The following is a 24258-nucleotide window of genomic DNA, read 5'->3' on the forward strand; positions in this document are numbered from 1 at the left end:
CTTTTTGTGCTTTTTTTCTAAAACTTTTTCAATGACTAAATGACTGCATACCTGCCAACTTTTCAAAATCCCCATGGGGTTTTTACGTGCAAGATGGCTCTTATAGTCCTACAAAACCTTCAAGTATATCAGTGTTCTCCCCAGAAATTTTGGATAGCATCACATTTGGCGTAAACAAAAAAATTGTATTTTTTCCAATGTAATTTGTCGCATCGTGGTAATGCTCTATTTCCTTTATGTTATATACGTTATTGTTTATTACAAAATGTATTATATTGTTTGTATGCTATAGGCCCTTATTTGGTGAATAAAATATTCTATTTCACCCTATTCTTTGTGTCTATATTGTTGAATTCATAACTGAGAATACAATTAAACTATAACCATAACAGTATTTTCAGTTTACTAAATGATTACTTGAGTGTACCTTACCTGATTTTAAAGAAACTCATACAGATGAAAGATAAAGGGACGGGGAAGAAGCCTTTTGATTATGGAGTCAATATGTCAAATGGCAGTCACTTTTACTTAGCACATGCAAATGTGTATGCCATATTTTTCATAGTGTTCAATAGTTCTTCAGCAATAAAACATCTTCTTGTACAATGCAGTGTTTGTGAAAGATTAACTCAGTACTTACTACAATCTGCATGTGGTACTCCAGTTTTCAATAAAAAATAACGTAGTCCATCTGCAGTGTATCTGTTTATTCTATCAAATGGATCTATGACATTCCCTCTACTTTTGGACATCTGCATAAGATAAGAATACAAATTTCATATACTATATATATCATTTTCATGGCATATTTAATTACATGTATTCTGTGGTAGGCATACAATTCAAATCTTTATACATATCCCAACTAAAATGGACAAAAAAATAGACATTTTTTAAGTAGCTTGGGTGACTTTCTCAATCTTTGATTTTGAAATAGCAGATAACAATTGGTCTAGATCTTTAATGAAATGTACAAAATTCAAGAGTAGAGTGTAATTCATGTATAAACTTGTATTGTTAATATGGAAAATTCAGTATCTTATTATATTTTGCAAAAAAACAGAATATTTTTGTTTGATTTTTTTTTTCTCTTCTAACTTCCCACATAAGGGGAGATAACTTAGATTCAGTTTTTTTTTAAAGAATGCAAATGCAAAACATCCTACTGATCTAAACCACTTAGCTTTCTACGCAGAAAAAGGTTGAATGACTGAATGTCACATTGTATATCCATTAGATATTCAGATATATATTGTTCATAGTGAGTAGATTCTAAACCTTATATATATATGTCCTGCTTCTTTTATTTAATAACCTTCACTTTTATAAAACCTCAAAGGTACAGAAATATGGCGATTCTATTTGATATTTCTCAGCAGTTAAACCGTTGCTACAGTTGGAAGTCTGTTTGACTGTGCAGGTTGTAAAAATAATCAGTTGGAATGGGCATGTTAAAACGTATATCTTGTGAGAATACCACTCTCTCTGTATGTTGAAGAACCATTGCAAAAACTCTCTCAGGAGTCTGTAGATGGATTGCAAACATTTACCAATTAATCACTTCTAAATAATGAATACCTCTGACACACACAAACAAAACCTACTTTAGTATTATCCACCAGGAAATGGGAATGACTTTGTATCCTTTTTGGAAGTGGGAGACCTGCTGCAAGTAAAAAGGCTGGCCAATATATGGCATGAAATCTGAAAGCATAAAATTCTCTAATACTGAATATATTGTAAAAAATATTTTTTTTATTAAGCTATGTAATGTACAATGATTTATGGTTTAATAACTTAAATGCAGAAAAAAAATAACATTGTGATTATTTTAACAGTAACCAATTGTTATTTGTCATTTCACTTGTGTGCATATTTCCTTTATTTAGACATTTGACTTTAATCTTTTATTGTATGTGCTGAACATTTATTCTTTTAACATACTTATTAAAAAATTTAAGGTCATCACATTTAGCCATTTCAAATAGCAAAATAAAAACCAAGACTGATTAAACTCATAAAAGGATAACCTCATTTTGCATGTTGGACCATACTTACTGGTATATTTCTTTTTGCAAATTCTCATTAAGTGTTTTACTGTTTTCATCAACATCTTTTGAGTCGTTTAGGAGAGGTTTGCTTTGCCAGGGTACATGAACAGACAAACAGTGATTCAAATGTAGCCTCCAAAAACTTTGTTCATAGGGTTAATGCAGTTGTCCATAGGGTTAATGAAGTATTTAAACCACAAAGTGTTACAAAGTAATGATATATGGGACAACATCCCTAATGCACCTCGAAATGAGGAACTCAAAAGTCACGTGTAAAGAAAAAATCTCTGTGTAGTGATATTGGACATGTTTCTATTTTTAACAAATGACTGAACTTAATTATTTTTGGTGATTAGGAAAGTAGAGGAACCTAGAATAAATGTGTAAAAACTATGGAGCTATTGAATGTGTTCAAAGTATTAAATTTTCAAAGAACTTATTGTGTTAAAAAGGGGATATTTTACCACAAGGAGCCGCATCACAAAAGGATGTTCGGGGTTTGCTAATTTACGGAAAAAGTAATCTCACTTCGTACCCCGAAAATTTAACCACATATGTGAAAATGTCACAGCTTCGAAACGAGCTATCATACATATCCAAGTTTACGATATGGACTGAGCTACAGGAAAACACGTTACCATTACCGCCTATGTAAAAACAATTAAAGATATTGAGCCATATGCCTAGTATATAAGGGGATTTAATGGAAATCAGTGAGTAAAAGCTTCTGCAACAATACTAACCTTAAAATGTCTTTTCCAACCACATGACAATCAGGTGGCCAGTCATGTGATTCATTTGGATAACCAGATACAGTTAGATAATTTACTAGAGCATCTAACCATACATAGATCTGTTGCAAATAGAAAATAAAATTCAAACCACATACTTTATCAACTGTATTATCAAGTACATAACTTTAAAAATGTCAGCTAAATTCCTTGTTCGCAGACTTATCTTTTTCATTCAGTATGGAAGCATTTTGTGTAGTTTCAAAGGTGTTGGTTAAAACTGGTGAAGGAATTGATTATACATAAATAACAATACTTCTTAATAAGTTCTTATATCTCAATTCTACATTTTTTTGTTATAGTACCTGCAACTTGGACAAATTCTTAAAGCATGACATTCCAATTTTTTCTTTTACATAATATAATATAAGTTCTGTTTTTTCTTCATTCTTCATTCAATGCATCAATATTTACTAGGGTTTTGGAAATTGTATAATGCATCAATAGGTACAATATCCTGGTAATGTGTACTGTGTTACACAGCACACACAGTACATGTTTTATACATAAATTAGGCTGTTAGTATTCTCGTTTGAACTGTTTTACATTTGTCATTTCGGGGCCTTTTATAGCTGAATATGCTGTATGGGCTTTGCTTATTGTTGAAGGCCAAACAGAGACCTATAGTTGTTAATTTCTGTGTCATTTGGTCTGTTGTGGAGAGTTGTCTCATTTGCAGTCATATCACATCTTCTTTTTTATACTATATACTAGTTTGGTTTGCCTACTGTTTGTGTATCATCACCAGGTACTGGTATACCCCATGTCAATCGATTCCTTTGTCGAGATACTGATAAATCCTCTAGGTCATCAATCCACTGTCTAACCAACACTTCAAATTTCTGTGGGTGGATCACTGAAATAGAATATCCAAAAGTAACATGAAAACTTGTTAATGATTTATGCTGATGTATAGATTCACCATAATTTTTTAAAAGACTGTTATTCAATAAAGGACTGTCAATTCACACCTTACATTTTCACACATTGTCTAATAACTAGGAAGTCATGGTGTGAATAATACTAAGCATTTATTATTGTGATTTGACTTGACCAACCAAAATTTGCTTACAGACATATGTATCTGATATCAAAATGAGAGTTCTAATTATTGTGATTCACAGCCAGAAGAATATCATGTGAATAAAAACCTCACTATAATTTCTGAAGCTACCATTTGCTACCATTTGATTTGATAGGGGGGGTGTTTTTGTAACAGCCACTATGTTCCGTCAGTTACTTTGTTCCGGCGGAACTTTTCAACTAGTTATTTCGTTCCGATGGAACTTTCCAACTAGTTGTTTTATTCCGAATGCAGTCGAAAAGTTCCGGAAAAAAGTAGCTAGTTGAAAAGTCTAGGAACAATGTAGCAAGTTGAATAGTTCTGGCTGATCAGAACAACTAGTTATCAAAACTTAAGTTGTATCTCTTAGCTCACATAGTGACTAGTTGATAAGTTTATTTTGACTTTTGTAATCATATCTTGGTTCCCCTTTGAAAGGTTCAAATATAATATGTTGCGCTTTTACTTTGCGTCAATTCTTCAAATGGAACTTTGTGACTGGTTGATAAGTTCCGTTGGAACTTTTGGGCTAGTTTGTTAGTTCCGGTTTTGACTAATTTGGCAAAAAGGAACTTTTTAACTAGTTGATATGTTCCGTTGGAACTTTTTAACTAGTTGATATGTTCCGTTGGAACTTTTCAACTACCGGGTAGTCACTTTGTTCCGGTGGAATTTTTAAACCAGAGGAAGAACAAAGTAACTAGTAAATAAGTTCCTCCGGAACTTTTCAGATAGTTAGTTCTTTCCGCCCGGAACTTTCCAACGTCGGAACAAAAGAGCATTTACATTTCTGTTCACCTGAATTTGCAAAAACATACCTCCCTGATCAAGCCATTCTGTCAAACCATCTTTAAATGCTGATAATTTAAACATATAATTATCTTCTTTGGTCCAAACTACAGGATGTTTACTGTCATAGGCAACCTACAAACATATTACCGTACATTATTTACTCCAATTAAAAAATTGAGTCTCATCAAATTGAGGCATGTTTTACACAAAGTAAACAGTATTGTAAAGTACACTCAAAATGTTGGTCAAGAGGTATCAAGGACAACATAATAATGGAATGCATGTAATTGACAATATAACGGCTACAACCTTTGTCCAGGTCAAAACAACTCCTGATGAACACACAGCCTACCAGAAAGGTTTATATGAATAAAGTAAAAACATCTTTGTGTTCTATTTTTAAAACAAAGTATATGAAGATTTACTATGTGACCCAACTTTAGGTATGTGGTAAATTATTAGAATTTGTTGTTGAATGGCATGGTAGTGTTTATATATATGGACCTTTTTAAGTCTGAAATAAAGATTATCTTATCTTAATATTGCATTGTCATGAACTTTCACCTGCTTTTAATCGAGATTATTTTTTATATGTATTGACAAGTCATTATTCTCTATGTAAATTGTATATACCTGTTAGGTATAATATTAAATATAATCACTATAGTATAATAATTACGCGTCCCGCTCGATTTTCATGCATCCAGGACATATATACATGTCTTAAGGAGAACCCTGCTACACTGTATATATATGTAAAACTTAACACTACAATACCATGTTACCTTAACTTTGTTCCCATCTTTATCATCTATTTCAATAACTTCATTTTCTGATAAATACGCTTCATCTGCCACAGAATACCATCCTTCATAAACACCTTTGTAAATATAACCATTCTTAATAAGGGTTTCCTGTAGAAAATAATAAAAACTTTAAGGGGTGTTCTCACATTTCAACTCATCCTTAGGTTAATTATTTGTTACTTTGTTGGTCTTACATTGCTTTCAGCTACATCTAGCCTTATTGCCGCTTTCAGTTTTAATGGTTGGAGGAAGTCAGAGTATCGAAATTGAACCATCAACCTTTGGAAAGTAAAAAGGCTCTCCTAAATATGTTTTCCTATCTCTAGACTCATGAAGTTTTATGCAGTATCACTGCTTTATTAAATCTATTGCTAGAATATTGGAAAAGAAATTTATAGTGCACATTAAAATAAATATATACTTCACAATCCTAAAGTGTTCATATTTTCTTTCTTTTTTTAGCTTGAAAATGTCCTGTACAGTCATTTGTGACAGTAACTTATAGTTGTTAAAACTTCTTCATTAAAGATCTCTGGTTGAGAGTTTTCTCATTGGCAATAATAACTCATTTTTTATTTCAAATTTTAGTTTTATGAACACTCTGAAATTAGCTGCAAAGAATATCAGTGGCCTTCCGTGGTTTGATGCTCTTTTGCCAGGTTCTTGTCTCTTTGCATTTACACATTCCCCATTTCCATTGTCAATTTTATTACCCAGACTACTGGTTCTAACTGTAAGTCTACCTACCCAGAAATGACTGACCACTTCTGTATGTCTATATTCTGTAGTTCTAACAAAGTCTGTATACTTAATATCTGTTACATTGAATAAATCCTAAAAAAAAAAGTATGCCACAGAATTTCAATACCTTGTCAGTTAAAAGTCAAATGAAACTTTTAAATAAAATAAGTTAAAAATGTTTTTTATTCTGACATGTACTTTCTTGTAAAATAACATTCTATATCTTATTAAAATCTTCATAAATGTACTACTATTGAATTATTGTCTTAGTTTAAACAGTATTTATTAATGAAAAATTACAAGATATTCATCATATACTTAGCATTGATATGATAGCTTTTGCATATGTGTAATGAGCGGAAGTACACAAGCCATAATTTCCCACCCGGGCTGATAACCCATATCAGGTGCATCTCGTGCACAAAACCCATAATTGTGCTTCTGTAGAAAAACATGCCTGAGGATACCTTTAGAATCAACAGCTTGTTATGTTCACCAATTCAATTAGTGTGTAAAGTGTCCACTAAATCATTCAAAGCAAACTCAAGTTTTGGTACAAAATGTGATCTAACAATTAAAGTCAATAACTCTGGAGCAACACAAAAAATAAAATTAGTCGAAAGCAAGCTTTCTTTTGTCTTTTCTAATGTAATGATAAAGTTATATAAGAATTAGTTTAGGTGTATTTGAAGTATCCTGCAAAGTTTTGACAGACAAATGGGTATACCATAACACATCACTTCTTTGACAGGTGTTTACAAATTATAATATAAATTAATCAGAAATAGCACTCACTGACTTACAATCTTGGGCCATATCTTCCAAAAGATTTTAAAAATAAGTTCCACAATTGAGTATTTGAAGGTCCTAATAGTATCTCAAGTGCCATAAAATATTCATTTTGCAAGTCTGATTTCAACATTTGAATTCATTATTTGGGTTAATTAGCAAAGAAAATGCATGTATTATCAGCAATTTGTACATTTTCCCTTTGATCCTTCTGACAAATATTTGTTCAATTCATGAACAGGACCTGATACCAACAACAATGACATCACGTAAAACTGTAGCACATTTTACATCCATCCAAATTATCTATCAAGAAATGCACACATCTTCATTCATTCAATTGCACAACTATCACAACCTATTGTACATGTAAAAATAGTTTCATTAAGTATTTCAATTTTCATTAAAAAAAATAAAAATCCATATTATTTAGAAAACTTTCCTATAAAAAGAATAATAGCATTACATTTTATACCAACTTTATCAGATCACATGTCAGTTTGCCCTAGCAGACATCTTTGATATTCTTGCAGATAAAGTCAGAATTAACAAGAATGTGTCCAAAGTACACGGATGCCCCACTCGCAATATCATTTTCCATGTTCAATGGACCGCAAAATTGGATAAACAAGAATGTGTCCAAAGTACACGGATGCCCCACTCCCACTATCATTTTCCATGTTCAATGGACCGTGAAATTGGATAAAAAATATAATTAGGCATTAAAATTAGAAAGATAATATCATAGGGAACATTTGTACTAAGTTTCAAGTTGATTGGACTTCAACTTCATCAAAAACTACCTTGACCAAAAACTTTAACCTGAAACATGCACTTTCATTTTCTATGTTCAGTGGACCGTGAAATTGGGGTCAAAAGTTTAATTTGGCTTTAAAATTAGAAAGATCATATCATAAGGAACATGTGTACTAAGTTTCAAGTTGATTGGACTTCAACTTCATCAAAAACTACCTTGACCAAAAACTTTAACCTGAAGCGGGACAGACGGACGAACGAACGGACGAACGAACGAACAGACGGACGGACGAACGAACGAACGGACGCACAGACCAGAAAACATAATGCCCCTCTACTATCGTAGGTGGGGCATAAAAATATAATTAGGCATTAAAATTAGAAAGACAATATCATAGGGAACATGTGTACTAAGTTTCAAGTTGATTGGACTTCAACTTCATCAAAAACTACCTTGACCAAAAACTTTAACCTGAAACATGCACTTTCATTTTCTATGTTCAGTGGACCATGAAATTGGGGTCAAAAGTTTAATTTGGCTTTAAAATTAGAAAGATCATATCATATAAGGAACATGTGTACTAAGTTTCAAGTTGATTGGACTTCAACTTCATCAAAAACTACCTTGACCAAAAACTTTAACCTGAAACATGCACTTTCATTTTCTATGTTCAGTGGACCGTGAAATTGGGGTCAAAAGTTTAATTTGGCTTTAAAATTAGAAAGATCATATCATAAGGAACATGTGTACTTAGTTTCAAGTTGATTGGATTTCAACTTCATCAAAAACTACCTTGACCAAAAACTTTAACCTGAAGCGGGACAGACGGACGAACGAACGGACAGACGCACGAACGAACGGACAGATGGACGAACGGACGGACGAACGGATGCACAGACCAGAAAACATAATGCCCCCCTACTATCGTAGGTGGGGCATAAAAACTGAAATGCTATTATTCTATAAATATAAATTATCTATGTGTATACAAACCCTGAATTTCTTTGAAATATTAGTGCAATGATGCTCGGGTGATAAACCAAATTTTTCAGCTGCCTGTTGTATCTGTAAAATAAAGGTTGGTATGTTTTACATGTACAACAAGTGAAACTGTGAGCTACTGCTCACTGATGATACCCCCGCAAGTGGATAATTTAAATAGTGTAAAAATATGCAAGTGTTTGGTAAACAGGAAGTTGTTGAGTGATGAATCTGAAAACGCATTACACCGTATAGCTGACTTGTATAAATCCTGAAACCAAATTTCAGAAATCCTTGTATAGTAATTCCTGAGAAAAATGTGACGAAAATTTTCAACTTGGCTATCATATGTAAAATCATACAAGTGTTCGGTAAACAGGAAGTTGTCAAGTGATGAATCTGAAAACGCATCACACGGTATAACTGACTTATATAAACCCTGAAACCAAATTTCAGAAATCCTTGTATTGTAGTTCCTGAGAAAAATGTGACGAAAATTTTCAACTTGGCTATCATGTGTAAAATAATACATGTGTTCAGTAAACAGGAAGTTGTCGAGTGATAAATCTGAAAACACATCACACGGTATAGCTGACTTATATCAAGTCTGAAACCAAATATCAGAAATCCTGGAAGTGCAGTTCCTGAGAAAAATGTGACGAAAAATTTTCAACTTGGCTATCAGGTGTAAAAATGATACAAGTGTTCGGTAAACAGGGAGTTGTCGAGTGATGAATCTGAAAACGTATCACACAGTATAGCTGACTTATATCAAGCCTGAAACCAAATTTCAGAAATCCTGGTAGTGTAGTTCCTGAGAAAAATGTGACGAAAAATATTCATGGGACGGACGGACTGACTGACAGACTGATGGACTGATGGACTGACGGACGGACAGACAGAGGTAAAACAGTATACCCCCCTTTTTTTCAAAGCGGGGGTATAATAACATGAAAATGAAGTTATCTTTTGTAACAGTTTATGACATTTTGAGGTAAATTGTTTATGATATTAGGTACAAGAATATCTTTATTACTTTTGAAGTTCCATTAAACCAAAAAATGTCAATAAGATATATATTTTCAAATCCAAGTCAAACCTTTTCATACAATGTTCCTCATAAAAAAGTGCAAATGTAGGTGGTTATTTAATAAGAATTTCATGACACATTATAAGAACTGAATAATTCTTTCCATTTGTTAAGTTTTTTTTTTTCATTTGTGAAAGTATTGACCATGTTCATATTTGTAGTATCACATGCACTTCCGTAAATGCTTTTACAAACCAATAAAATCATTAGAGAAGAAGCATTCAATTCTTAAATATACAGATTGTAAAACTGAAATTCTTTCAGTTTAATAGAAACTTACCTTTAATCCATGTTCATCTGTTCCTGTGGTAAAAATGACATTACCTCCCTTTAATTCATGCCACCTAGCAACAGAATCTGCTAAAACAGCTGTGTACAAATGTCCAATATGTGGGTCTAAAATATATTTATAAAAAATGGTATGAGCGATCAAATTAATTTCTTTGTAAATTGAACATGTTGGTGGTTTATGAAGGAGGAGACTAAATCCATTTTATCAGATAATCTTTACATGACTATAAAACTGTACTAGAAGATAAATATCTGAACAAAAAGTTTAACAAATTATAGGTGAACTGTACACTATGTTCATTTACATTTTATATTCATTGATATTGGACTCCTTCAATTTTTTTTTATTAAACTACTTTTCCACTTAGTTAAGCTCTTGCCACACTTTAACAGATAGCTCGAACCAATGCCTAACGGATAACTTTTTTTCAATCCGTTCATGTCCATTAGATGTCCATTCATATCTGTTAAACATCCGTTTTTATCCATTAGACGTCCGTTCATATCCATTTCATGTCCGTTTAGCGTACGTTTTATCTGTCAACGTACGTTCTGTCTGTTGCAAAAATTTTGAGCATGTTCAAAACTTTGAACAGACGTCCAACGGATGAAGTGTCCGTTTAAGCCCGGTAGGCGTCCGTTTTGTATTCGTTACTTGTCCTTTATACATCCGTTGGAGGTCCGGCAGGGTTTGACACTAACATTAGAGGTGATGTAGTCCACAGGTCTACCAAGGAAAAATTTTGGGAAGTCCTGGTAGTCCACCTCCATCACTGGTGAGGGCCGCAAAGCGGCCCAAACTAGCGAGGGGGGTTTGGGGGCATGCCCCCCCAAGAATTTTTTTCGAAATAAGTAGACAAATTCACCAACAGATTTCTGGCGGACGTTTAACGGATAAAACAGATGTTGAACTAATGTGAAACAGACTTCTACTGGACATATATAACAGATAAAACAGTTGATGAACGGATCTGAAACAGATAAATGCCAATTATTTGTATGTCAGATGTCTTGAGGTTCATGAATTCTTATTATTCATAATCGATCTTAGAGTAAGGGCATGTCTTCACATTCAAGCAGCTCTTATTCAGGCCAGACACTGCCGTTTGAACAAACCAAAACCAGTTACACAGAAATGTTTTGAATAGTTATATGATTTACATGTATTATTATTGTTGCCTTTAATTTTTCCATTCATCTTGTTCATTCATTTTAACCGGTACGCTTCCATTAGGTGTCTGTTTAATGCGGTATTCGTCAGTCGAATGTATGTTCGACATCCGTTCTGTTCGGTACGTTTCTGTTTTTCGTATGTTGCCTATCCAGTGTGTGTCTGTTATGCATTTTTTTTCCTGTTTTATTTGGTCAGTACATCAACAGATAACAATTTTGTCAACGGAAAACTTTTATTTTCATCTGTGAGGCGTCCGTTCGTGCTACCCAGTAAGGTGTGACCACAGCTTTACATATATTCCTTCTCTTTCATTTTTCTTATTATTCTAATTCTTCTTGATGTGGTTTAAAATTATTAAACAAGAGTGCACACACTAAAAAGTCTTGCCTGTTTTACTTAAAATCACGAAAATTAAGTTGAAAGTCTGTAAAATGAAGGTACAACTACAAGTATCACATAAACTAAACATTACCAATGTTCTATGGAAATGAATTCAAGGTCAGCTGAACCATGCCAGAAAGACATGTTTCCTTACCATTTCTCCATACACTAAACTTACATTTGTAGTTGACCTTTTGCTTAAAACCAGACCACAAAATCTAAATATTGGCAAATGAACAATGAAAATGAGATCAAGTTCAGATGAAACCGGCTAGACAGACATGTAAACTTTTCAATCATTTCATACACCAAATATAGTGGCCCTATTCAGCACTCGCACCCGCAAAGTGGAAAGGGATTAATATAAGTTGCAAAACTTGTTTCCCAATCCACTATAAATAAATATGTTTAAACTAAACTATTAATATATTGCTTACAGTATCTGTGAAAAAGATCAAACCACAAAAACTAAAACTTGTCTAATAAACCATGAAATTGAGGTCAAGGTCAGATGAAACCTCCCAGACTAACATGTACACCTTACAATCATTCCATAAACCTAATACCATACTTATTGCTTATAGTATCTGAGATACAGACTTGGCAATGTAACTTAACCTTGATCTCGTATAAATGGAATGAGGTCAATGTCAGGTGAACCTTACCTGACAGACATGTACAGTAGACATTGCAATGACCTATTTATCAAATATAGTTATCCTATAACTCATACATACATTTATATTGTCTATTTTATTAAGCATCCTTAGATATTGGATAACTTTAGAAAAATCTGAAGACATTTTACTAAAAGAAGCACTGGCACTTTATCTAAAAGCCTACATGAAAAAGGTCACACTTCATGGTATAGTTATATTATTAAAGTTTTGGAGCTTCTGGATCTCACTCCCAACAGTTAACTACATAAGAGTAAATATTGTATTAAAAAATAGTCATGGGAAAACTTAAAGGATTGTATATCATGTATATAAAAGAATGGAAAATTAACATTTTTAATGATGTAAGAAGTATTAAAAACCTAAAAAATAAACTTCGTACATTTCATTTACTCAAAACACATTTTAATTTTGAACCCTATGTCATGTATGTAAACCTGCTAAACTCTAAACAAAGGCAGGCATTAACAAAACTAAGAATTGGGGACTATCAACTTGCAATTGAAACAGGGAGGCACAAAAACATCCCAGCTCTTGAGCGTATTTGTAAACTTTGTGAGGAGGAGGTGGAAGATGGGATCCACTTTCTCCTATGATGCAAAAAATTAGAACATATAGAATAACATTTGTTAAGGGGGCTCATGGGTATAAATCAAATTTTTTTTCTAATATATATAGGATTTCGCTATATTTTTTTATAAATGAACTTTATCATATACTTAAAAGAAAAATGAAATAAAAAAAATGGGGTCACCGTTCATTTAAGCTCACAATCTGCCTCTGGAAGAAGCATACATTTTTGTTAATGTCCTTTTTTTCTGTTGAACTAATCTATATAGGAGAAATAAAGGTAATATCGAAATAAAAAAAAAAACCTAATTACAGAAATCACTTAAATTTTACAATTATTTAATTTATGTACAGCTTATTTGATAACAATAATAAAAAATATAGGTCACAGATGATTTAAAAAAGATATTTCAAATTTAAACCAAAGGGAGATAATTTGGAGCTTTTTCAGTGATACAATGTACAAACACTTTAAAAGTCATCTGGGGCAAAACCAGAACATTTTTGGGGGTTGATTTTTGTACCATATCATAAAGTAATAACTAATAATGTAATAAATAAAATTTGTAATAAAAAAATAAAGGTTTAATTTTTTGCTGAAATTTTTGTACCCCCCGAGCCACCTTAAAAAACTTTGTATTTCTTATCCTAATCTAAAGAAATGTAACAATGAAAATATGTTTATATGGCTAACGGGTTGTGTGAATCTAGAAGTTCTAAAACACCTATGTAATTTAATAATCAGTCTCTGGACTGAGAGGGATAATTTGTTAAAAAATGTAAATGATGCCAATTTACTGACTCAGTGAATCATTCATAGACCAAATTTAAATTTTATGGCACTAATGGTATCCATAAACAATTGAATAACATTTTTATATGTTTAATATATATAAATATCTGGGGTTTTAATTTTTCTTTTGTGTTTATTTTCTCTATTCTAATTCTATATTTTGTCAGTATATATCATTAAAAATTAAAAAAAATCATTGTAATAAATTTTTTTGTAATTATACTGCTCTCTTAAGGCGTCCTTGATTGACAATAAAAATATTGTATTGTATTATAAATAGTAATTGCATAGGCGGATCAGCGGAGGTCCTGCAGGGCCTGGGACCCCCTTTCAAAGGGAAAATTTGATTGATTATATAGGGAATCACTGAAGCATGACTCAAGCGAGGACCCCCCCCCTGGTTGGCCAGTCAGCGGGGCCCCCTTTTGAAAAGTACTGGATCTGCCACTGAACTGGTCATTGTATCCATGAAATTTCCAGCAGTAAAGAAAACAATAGTACCCCACTTTTCACTGTACATGTATACATATCTATATTATATACATTTGTAGAGATTAATACATGGCCTTTTTCATATCAGCCTGGGTATCATCCCGAGACCCCCATATCAGCCCGAGACGAAGTCGAGGTGCTGATATGGGTCGAGGGATGATACCCAGGCTGATATGGAAAAGGCCATGTATTAATCGCTTTATCACATACTTCCGACAATAGTTTTATGTAAATAAACTCATCATAGATACCAGGACTAAATAAGGCAAATAAACAAATGCAATAACTACAGCATCACTACATCCATATATATACATGTATATGGTAACATTTCCTATAGAGGCATTTTGAAACCTTGAAAATTTGGAAGAGTTTTATGATCATTATTACTCCATGTTTGTTGAACTATAAAATGATTCTTAAAATTGTCAAGGGCATTTGTTAGCAAGTACTAAACTGGGGACAAAAGTTCCTGTAAATTTTGACGTTGTCATAAAAAATATCTGACGTCACAATGGAAAAGTAAAAAATCGATACCAGAAACACCGGAAGTAACTTGCACGAAAAGCACTGTTATTGGTTTTTGCACGAGACGCCCCTGATATGGGTTATCAGCCTGGGCTGATATGGGTTATCAGACCGGTGTCATATGGTATTTTGAACCCCATGGTAAATTGACCCCGGGGTCAAAATACCGCTATGGTAAATTGAACCCCCCCTGTATGGAAAATTTTTTTTTTTAACTTTTGATTTTTTTATTTCCAACAAAAACAACATATACATGACATACATACAATATAATACATATAAGATAAATACAATGTCATTTTTATAAATAAATCTTAATTGGAAATATTTTACATTTTCTATGAAAAGATAAAGAAATAAAAAATTAAAAAATTAAAAATAAATAAATAAATAAATAACGAAGGAAAACAAAACACAAAAAACAAAAACAAAACACAAAAGGATTATCCAGTTACATCCCTATCTATATTTTAAATATCAAATAATTATGTTGAACAAAAATTGAAAATTTACGAGACATATTTCTTTCGTAACAGCCATCAACACTGATCAAGTACATAACACGACAATAATATTTTCTTTAAAAAAGATTATAATTAAGTAGTCATAATTTATTGTAACAACAACAAACTAGAGGCTCTAAAGAGCCTGTGTCGCTCACCTTGGTCTATGTGAATATTAAACAATGGACACAAATGGATTCATGACAAAATTGTGTTTTGGTGATGGTGATGTGTTTGTAGATCTTACTTTACTAAACATTGTTGCTGCTTACAATTATCTCTATCTATAACAGTATTTTCTGTGGAAAATGTTATTGAAAATCTTCAAATTTTAAGAAAATTGTTAAAAATTGACTATGAAGGGCAATAACTCCTTAGGGGGTCAATTGATTATTTTGGTCATACTGACTTATTTTTAGTTCTTACTTTGCTGTACATTATTGCTGTTTAAAGTTTATCTCTATCTATAATAATATTCAAGATAATAACAAAAAAACAGCAAAATTTCCTCAAAATTACCAATTCAGGGGAAGCAACCTAACAACCGATTATCCGATTCATCTGAAAATTCCAGGGCAGATAGATCGTGACCTGATCAACAATTTTACTTCCTGTCAGATTTGCTCTTAATGCTTTGGTTTTTGAGTTATAAGCCAAAAACTGCATTTTACCCCATGTTCTATTTTTAGCCATGGCGGCCATCTTGGTTTGTTGGTCGAGTTACCGGACACATTTTTTTAACTAAATACCCCAATGATGATTATGGCTAAGTTTTGTTAAATTTGGCCCAGTAGTTTCAGAGGAGAAGATTTTTCTAAAAGATTACTAAGATTTACGAAAAATGGTTAAAAATTGACTATAAAGGGCAATAACTCCTAAAGTGGTCAACTGACCATTTTGGTCATGTTGACTTATTTGTACATCTTACTTTGCTGAACATTATTGCTGTTTAAAGTGTATCTCTATCTATAATAATATTCAAGATAATAACCAAAAACAGCAAAATTTCCTTAAAATTACAATTTCAGGGGCAGCAACCCAACAACGGAATGTCCGATTCATCTGAAAATTTCAGGGCAGATAGATCTTGACCTGATGAACAATATTACCCCATGTCAGATTTGCTCTAAATGCTTTGGTTTTTGAGTTATAAGCCAAAAACTGCATTTTACCCCTATGTTCTATTTTTAGCCATGGCGGCCATCTTGGTTGGTTGGCCGGGTCACCGGACACATTTTTTAAACTAGATACCCCAATGATGATTATGGTTAAGTTTAGTTAAATTTGGCCCAGTAGTTTCAGAGGAGAAGATTTTTGTAAAAGTTAACGACGCCGGACGCCGGACGCCGGACGCCGGACGCCGGACGCCGGACGCCGGACGCCGGACGCCAAGTGATGAGAAAAGCTCACTTGGCCCTTCGGGCCAGGTGAGCTAAAAAGACATTAGCTGGTATTCAATAACAGTTTTTCAAAAACATTCCATACATTGTCAAATTCAGTTATCTTTTTATTTTTTACAGCTATCATACTCTCTAATTTATACATATCTTTCAGTTTTATTATAATTGCTTGCAATGAGAGATTCTTTTTAAAGCATCTAGAATTATACACATATTGTTTAATATAAAGAAAAATCATGTTATATGGGTTGTTGGGAAATATCTTGGATAAGTCTCCAAAAAGAAAGTTTAATTTATTCATTGGGAGACTTATTCCACCGGAAAGGAACCAGTTATCAACATCCTGTAGAAAATCTTGTACAGTATTGCAATTCCAAAATAGGTGTTCTATAGACTCATTATCTGATTTACAAATGTACATAAAGGATCATCAGTCAATTTTATTTTAACTAAATACTGATTTGTGGCAATAATGCTGTATGGAAAATTGAACCCCCATGGTAAATTGAACCCCCCTGTTTTTTTTCATCCTAGATGAATATTAGAACACTTTACATTATTCTAAAGATTATCATAGATTAAAAAATCATTCATACAAGAAGGGAAGGTACATTTTCCATGCTTAATTAAAGAAATATCTTTGCTTGGTATAAGTGCTCTGAAGTCTTTACCAACAAAATGTCATTCAAAATACTTATTGACACATTATAACTAGACCATATGTAGCTTGAATGCTTTAATTATTTGTAATTATAACATATGTATATATAAATATAAGGGTAGTTTTGATTTTCCATGGTAAAAAAGGGGGAGGGGGTCAAAATACCATGGCAAAGTAAAATTTTCAAAATATCTTTCCCAGCAAGTTAAATACATACAAACTACTTATTGGTGACTTGTAACTACATAAAAGAGTTAGAATTGCCAGATTTTTGGAAATTAAAGGTCTAGAGTAGGGGGTTCAATATACCACAAGGGGGGAGGGTCAAAATACCATGTCAAGTAAAATTTTCAAAACAACTTTTCCAGCAAGTTTGATAGATGCAAACAACTTATTGGTGTATTCATACAACATAAAAGAGTTAGATTTTCCAGATTTGTTTAAATTAAAGGTCTAGAGTAGTGATTCAATATACCGCAGGGGGGTCAAAATACCATGGCAAAGTATAATTTTCAAAATATCTTTTCCAGCAAGTTTAATAAATACAAACTACTTCTTGTTGTATTCTAACTTCATAAAAGAGTTCAAATTGCCACAATTTCTGAAATTAAAGGCCTAGAGAAGGGGGTTCAATATACCGCAGGGGGGTCAAAATACCATGGCAAAGTAAAATTTTCAAAATATCTTTTCCAGCAAGTTTAATACATACAAACTACTGATCGGTGTATTTTAACTACATAAAAGAGTTTAGAATTGCCAGAATTTTAAAATTAAAGGCCTAGAGTAGGGGGCTCAATATACCGCAGGAGAGTCATAATACCATGGCAAAGTAAATTTTTCAAAATATTTTTTCCAGCAAGTTTAATACATACAAAAAACTTATTGGTGTATTCCAACTACACCAAAGAGTAAAAATTGCCAATTTTTTTTTGAATTAAAGGTCTAGAGACTCAAGGGGGTTCAATATACCGCAGGGGGGTCAAAATACCATGGCATAGTAAAATTTTCAAAATATCTTTTCCAGCAAGTTAAATACATACAAACTACTTATTGGTGTATTCTAACTACATAAAACAGTTCGAATTGCCAGAATTTCTAAAATTAAAGGCCTAGAGTAGGGGTTCAATATACCGCAGGGGGGTCAAAATACCATGGCAAAGTAAAATTTTCAAAATAACTTTTCCAGCAAGTTTGATACATACAAACTACTTATTGGTGTATTCTAACTACATAAAAGAGTTAGAATTTCCAGATTTTTTTAAATGAAAGGTCTAGAGTAGGGGGTTCAATATACCGCAGGGGGGTCAAAATACCATGGCAAAGTAAAATTTTCAAAATATCTTTTCCAGCAAGTTAAATACATAGAAACTACTTATTTGTGTATTCTAACTACATAAAAGAGTTAGAATTGCCAGATTTTTGGAAATTAAAGGTCTAGAGTAGGGGGTTCAATATACCACAGGGGGGTCAAAATATCATGGAAAAGTAAAATTTTCAAAATTTCCTTTTCCAGCAAGTTTAGTACATACAAACTACTTATTGATGTATTCTAAATACATAAAAGAGTTAGATTTGCCAGATTTGTTTAAATTAAAGGTCTAGAGATAGAGTTCAATATACCGTAGGGGGGTCAAAATACCATGGCAAAGTAAAATTTTCAAAATATCTTTTCAAGCAAGTTTGATAAATACAAACTACTTATTGTTGTATTCTAACTTCATAAAAGAGTTCGAATTGCCAGAATTTCTAAAATTAAAGGCCTAGAGTAGGGGCTCAATATACCGCAGGGGGGTCAAAATACCATGGCAAAGTAAAATTTTCAAAATAACTTTTCCAGCAAGTTAAATACATACAAACTACAAATTGGTGTATTCTTACTACATAAAAGAGTTCAAATTGCCAGAATTTCTAAAAGTAAAGGCCTAGAGTAGGGGTTCAATATACCGCAGGGGGGTCAAAATACCATGGCAAAGTAAAATTTTCAAAATTTCTTTTCCAGCAAGTTTAGTACATACAAACTACTTATTGGTGTATTCTAAATACATAAAAGAGTTAGAATTGCCAGATTTGTTTAAATTAAAGGTCTAGAGTAGGGGTTCAATATACTGCAGTGGGGTCAAAATACCATGGCAAAGTAAAATTTTCAAAATATCTTTTCCAGCAAGTTTAATACATACAAACTACTGATTGGTGCATTCTAACTACATAAAAGAGTTTAGAATTATCAGAATTTTGAAATTAAAGGCTTAGAGTAGGGGGCTCAATATACCACAGGAGAGTCAAAATACCATGGCAAAGTAAATTTTTCAAAATATCTTTTCCAGCAAGTTAAATACATACAAACTACTTATTGGTGTATTCCAACTACACCAAAGAGTAAAAATTGCCAAATTTTTTTGAATTAAAGGTCTAGAGAAGGGGGTTCAATATACCGCAAGGGGTCAAAATACCATGGCAAAGTAAAATTTTCAAAATATCTTTTCCAGCAAGTTAAATACATACAAACTACTTATTGGTGTATTCTTACTACATAAAAGAGTTCAAATTGCCAGACATTTTAAAATTAAAGGCTTAGAGTAGGGGTTCAATATACCGCAGGGGGGTCAAAATACCATGGCAAAGTAAATTTTTCAAAATAACTTTTCCAGCAAGTTTGATACATATAAACTACTTATTGATGTATTCTAACTACATAAAAGAGTTAGAATTTACAGATTTTTTTAAATCAAAGGTCTAGAGTAGGGGGTTCAATATACCACAGGGGGGTCAAAATACCATGGCAAAGTAAAATTTTCAAAATATCTTTTCCAGCAAGTTAAATACATACAAACTACTTATTTTTGTATTCTAACTACATAAAAGAGTTAGAATTGCCAGATTTGTTTAAATTAAAGGTCTAGAGTAGGGGTTCAATATACTGCAGGGGGGGGTCAAAATACCATGGCAAAGTAAAATTTTCAAAATATCCTTTCCAGCAAGTTTAATACATACAAACTACTGATTGGTGTATTCTAACTACATAAAAGAGTTTAGAATTGCCAGAATTTTGAAATTAAAGGCCTAGAGTAGGGGGCTCAATATACCACAGGAGAGTCAAAATACCATGGCAAAGTAAATTTTTCAAAATATCTTTTCCAGTAAGTTTAATACATACAAATTACTTATTGGTGTATTCCAACTACACCAAAGAGTTAAAATTGCCAAATTTTTTTGAATTAAAGGTCTAGAGAAGGGGGTTCAATATACCGCAAGGGGGTCAAAATACCATGGCAAAGTATAATTTTCAAAATATCTTTTCCAGCAAGTTTAATAAATACAAACTACTTCTTGTTGTATTCTAACTTCATAAAAGAGTTCAAATTGCCACAATTTCTGAAATTAAAGGCCTAGAGAAGGGGGTTCAATATACCGCAGGGGGTCAAAATACCATGGCAAAGTAAAATTTTCAAAATATCTTTTCCAGCAAGTTTAATACATACAAACTACTGATCGGTGTATTTTAACTACATAAAAGAGTTTAGAATTGCCAGAATTTTAAAATTAAAGGCCTAGAGTAGGGGGCTCAATATACCGCAGGAGAGTCATAATACCATGGCAAAGTAAATTTTTCAAAATATTTTTTCCAGCAAGTTTAATACATACAAACTACTTATTGGTGTATTCCAACTACACCAAAGAGTAAAAATTGCCAAATTTTTTTGAATTAAAGGTCTAGAGACTCAAGGGGGTTCAATATACTGCAGGGGGGTCAAAATACCATGGCATAGTAAAATTTTCAAAATATCTTTTCCAGCAAGTTAAATACATACAAACTACTTATTGGTGTATTCTTACTACATAAAAGAGTTCAAATTGCCAGAATGTCTAAAATTAAAGGCTTAGAGTAGGGGTTCAATATACCGCAGGGGGGTCAAAATACCATGGCAAAGTAAAATTTTCAAAATTACTTTTCCAGCAAGTTTGATACATATCAACTACTTATTGATGTATTCTAACTACATAAAAGAGTTAGAATTTCCAGATTTTTTTAAATCAAAGGTCTAGAGTAGGGGGTTCAATATACCGCAGGGGGGTCAAAATACCATGGCAAAGTAAAATTTTCAAAATATCTTTTCCAGCAAGTTAAATACATACAAACTACTTATTTATGTATTCTAACTACATAAAAGAGTTCGAATTGCCAGAATTTCTAAAATTAGAGGCCTAGAGTAGGGGTTCAATATACCGCAGGGGGGTCAAAATACCATGGCAAAGTAAAATTTTCAAAATAACTTTTCCAGCAAGTTTGATACATACAAACTACTTATTGGTGTATTCTAACTACATAAAAGAGTTAGAATTGCCAGAATTTCTGAAATTAAAGGCCTAGAGAAGGGGGTTCAATATACCACAGGGGGGTCAAAATACCATGGCAAAGTAAAATTTTCAAAATATTTTTTCCAGCAAGTTTAATAAATAGAAACTACTTATATTTGTATTCCTACTACATAAAAGAGTTCGAATTGCCAGAATTTCTGAAATTAAAGGCCTAGAGTAGGGGGTTCAATATACCACAGGGGTGGGGAGTCAAAATACCATGGCAAAGTAAAATTTTCCAAATATCTTTTCCAGCATGTTAAATACATACAAACTACTTATTGGTGTATTCTTACTACATAAAAGAGTTTGAATTGCCATAATTTCTGAAATTAAAGGCCTAGAGTAGGGAGTTCAATATACCACAGGAGGGGGGGGGGTCAAAATCCCATGGCAAAGTAAAATTTTCAAAACAACTTTTCCAGCAAGTTTGATACCTGCAAACTACTTATTGGTGTATTCATACAACATAAAAGAGTTAGAATTGCCAGAATATTTTGAATTAAATGTCTATAGTAAGGGTTCCATATACCGCAGGAGAGTCAAAATACCATGGCAAAGTAAATTTTTCAAAATATCTTTTCCAGCATGTTTAGTACATACAAACTACTTATTGGAGTTTTATTACTATATTAAGGAGTAAGAAGGCTTGAATTTTTGCATATGGCATATGGGGGTATATTGAATCCCTACTATAGACCTTAAATTTCAAAAGTTCAAGCTATTCCAACTCCTTAACATAGTTATAATAATCCAATAAGTAGTTTGTATGTATTTAATATACTGGAAAAGATATTTTGAAAATTTTACTTAGCCATGGTATTTTGACCCCCCTGCGGTATATTGAACCCCCTACTTTAGACCTTGAATTTCAAAAATTGAAGCTATTCTAACTCCTTAACATAGTTATATTACTCCAATGAGTAGTTTGTATGTATTTAATATACTGGAAAAAATATTTTGAAAATTTTACTTAGCCATGGTATTTGACCCCCCTGCGGTATATTGAACCCCCTGCTATAGACCTTGAATTTCAAAAATTGAAGCTATTCTAACTCGTTAACATAGTTATAATACTCCAATAAGTAGTTTGTATGTATTTAATATACTGGAAAAGAAATTTTGAAAATTTAACTTAGCCATGGTATTTTGACCTCCCTACGGAATATTGAACCCCCTACTATAGACCTTGAATTTCAAAAGTTCAAGCTATTCTAACTCCTTAACATAGTTATAATACTCCAATAAGTAGTTTGTATGTATTTAATATACTGGAAAAGATATTTTGAAAATTTTACTTAGCCATGGTATTTTGACCCCCTTGCGGTATATTGAACCCCCTACTATAGACCTTAAATTTCAAAAGTTCAAGCTATTCCAACTCCTTAACATAGTTATAATACTCCAATAAGTAGTTTGTATGTATTTAATAAACTGGAAAAGATATTTAGAAAATTTTACTTAGCCACGGTATTTTGACCCCCCTGCAGTATATTAAACCCCCTACTATAGACCTTGAATTTCAAAAGTTCAAGCTATTCTAACTCCTTTAATAACATAGTTATAATACTCCAATAAGTAGTTTGTATGTATCTTATATACTGGAAAAAATAATTTGAAAATTTTACTTAGCCATGGTATTTGACCCCCCTGCGGTATATTGAACCCCCTACTATAGACCTTGAATTTCAAAAATTCAAGCTATTCTAACTCCTCAACATAGTTATAATACTCCAATTAGTAGTTTGTATATATTTAATATACTGGAAAAGATATTTTGAAAATTTTACTTAGCCATGGTATTTTGACCCCCCTGCGGTATATTGAACCCCCTACTATAGACCTTGAATTTCAAAAGTTCAAGCTATTCTAACTCCTTAACATAGTTATAATACTCCAATGAGTAGTTTGTATGTATTTAATATACTGGAAACGATATTTTGAAAATTTTACTTAGCCATGGTATTTTGACCCCCCTGCAGTATATTGAACCCCCTACTATAGACCTTGAATTTCAAAAGTTCAAGCTATTCTAACTCCTTAACATAGTTATAATACTCCAATGAGTAGTTTGTATGTATTTAATATACTGGAAAAGATATTTTGAAAATTTTACTTAGCCATGGTATTTTGACCCCCCTGCGGTATATTGAACCCCCTACTATAGACCTTGAATTTCAAAAGTTCAAGTTATTCTAACTCCTTAACATAGTTATAATACTCCAATGAGTAGTTTGTATGTATTTAATATACTGGAAATGATATTTTGAAAATTTTACTTAGCCATGGTATTTTGACCCCCCTGCAGTATATTGAACCCCCTACTTATAGACCTTAAATTTCAAAAGTTCAAGCTATTCTAACTCCTTAACATAGTTATAATACTCCAATGAGTAGTTTGTATGTATTTAATATACTGGAAAAGATATTTTGAAAATTTTACTTAGCCATGGTATTTTGACCCCCCTGCGGTATATTGAACCCCCTACTATAGACCTTGAATTTCAAAAGTTCAAGTTATTCTAACTCCTTAACATAGTTATAATGCTCCAATGAGTAGTTTGTATGTAT

At 32.4% G+C, this 24258-nt stretch overlaps 1 protein-coding gene across 2 annotated transcripts in view; it reads right to left on the reverse strand.

Moving 5' to 3' along the window:
• LOC139517703 (methionine--tRNA ligase, mitochondrial-like) overlaps nucleotides 1–24258 on the reverse strand; it is a 32158-nt gene that overhangs the window by 1535 nt on the left and 6365 nt on the right. For both annotated transcript variants that reach the window (XM_071309014.1, XM_071309013.1), the window contains 9 exons: nucleotides 10142–10257; nucleotides 8784–8855; nucleotides 6251–6337; nucleotides 5483–5611; nucleotides 4724–4829; nucleotides 3571–3698; nucleotides 2795–2904; nucleotides 1605–1704; nucleotides 641–752 (listed from right to left, as the gene is read on the reverse strand). In XM_071309014.1, the coding sequence (XP_071165115.1) occupies nucleotides 641–752; nucleotides 1605–1704; nucleotides 2795–2904; nucleotides 3571–3698; nucleotides 4724–4829; nucleotides 5483–5611; nucleotides 6251–6337; nucleotides 8784–8855; nucleotides 10142–10257 (960 nt within the window). The remainder of the gene's footprint in view (nucleotides 1–640; nucleotides 753–1604; nucleotides 1705–2794; nucleotides 2905–3570; nucleotides 3699–4723; nucleotides 4830–5482; nucleotides 5612–6250; nucleotides 6338–8783; nucleotides 8856–10141; nucleotides 10258–24258) is intronic.

Source organism: Mytilus edulis, chromosome 3, assembly GCF_963676685.1.
Source record: "Mytilus edulis chromosome 3, xbMytEdul2.2, whole genome shotgun sequence".
In the NCBI taxonomy this organism is placed as follows: Eukaryota; Metazoa; Mollusca; class Bivalvia; order Mytilida; family Mytilidae; genus Mytilus; species Mytilus edulis.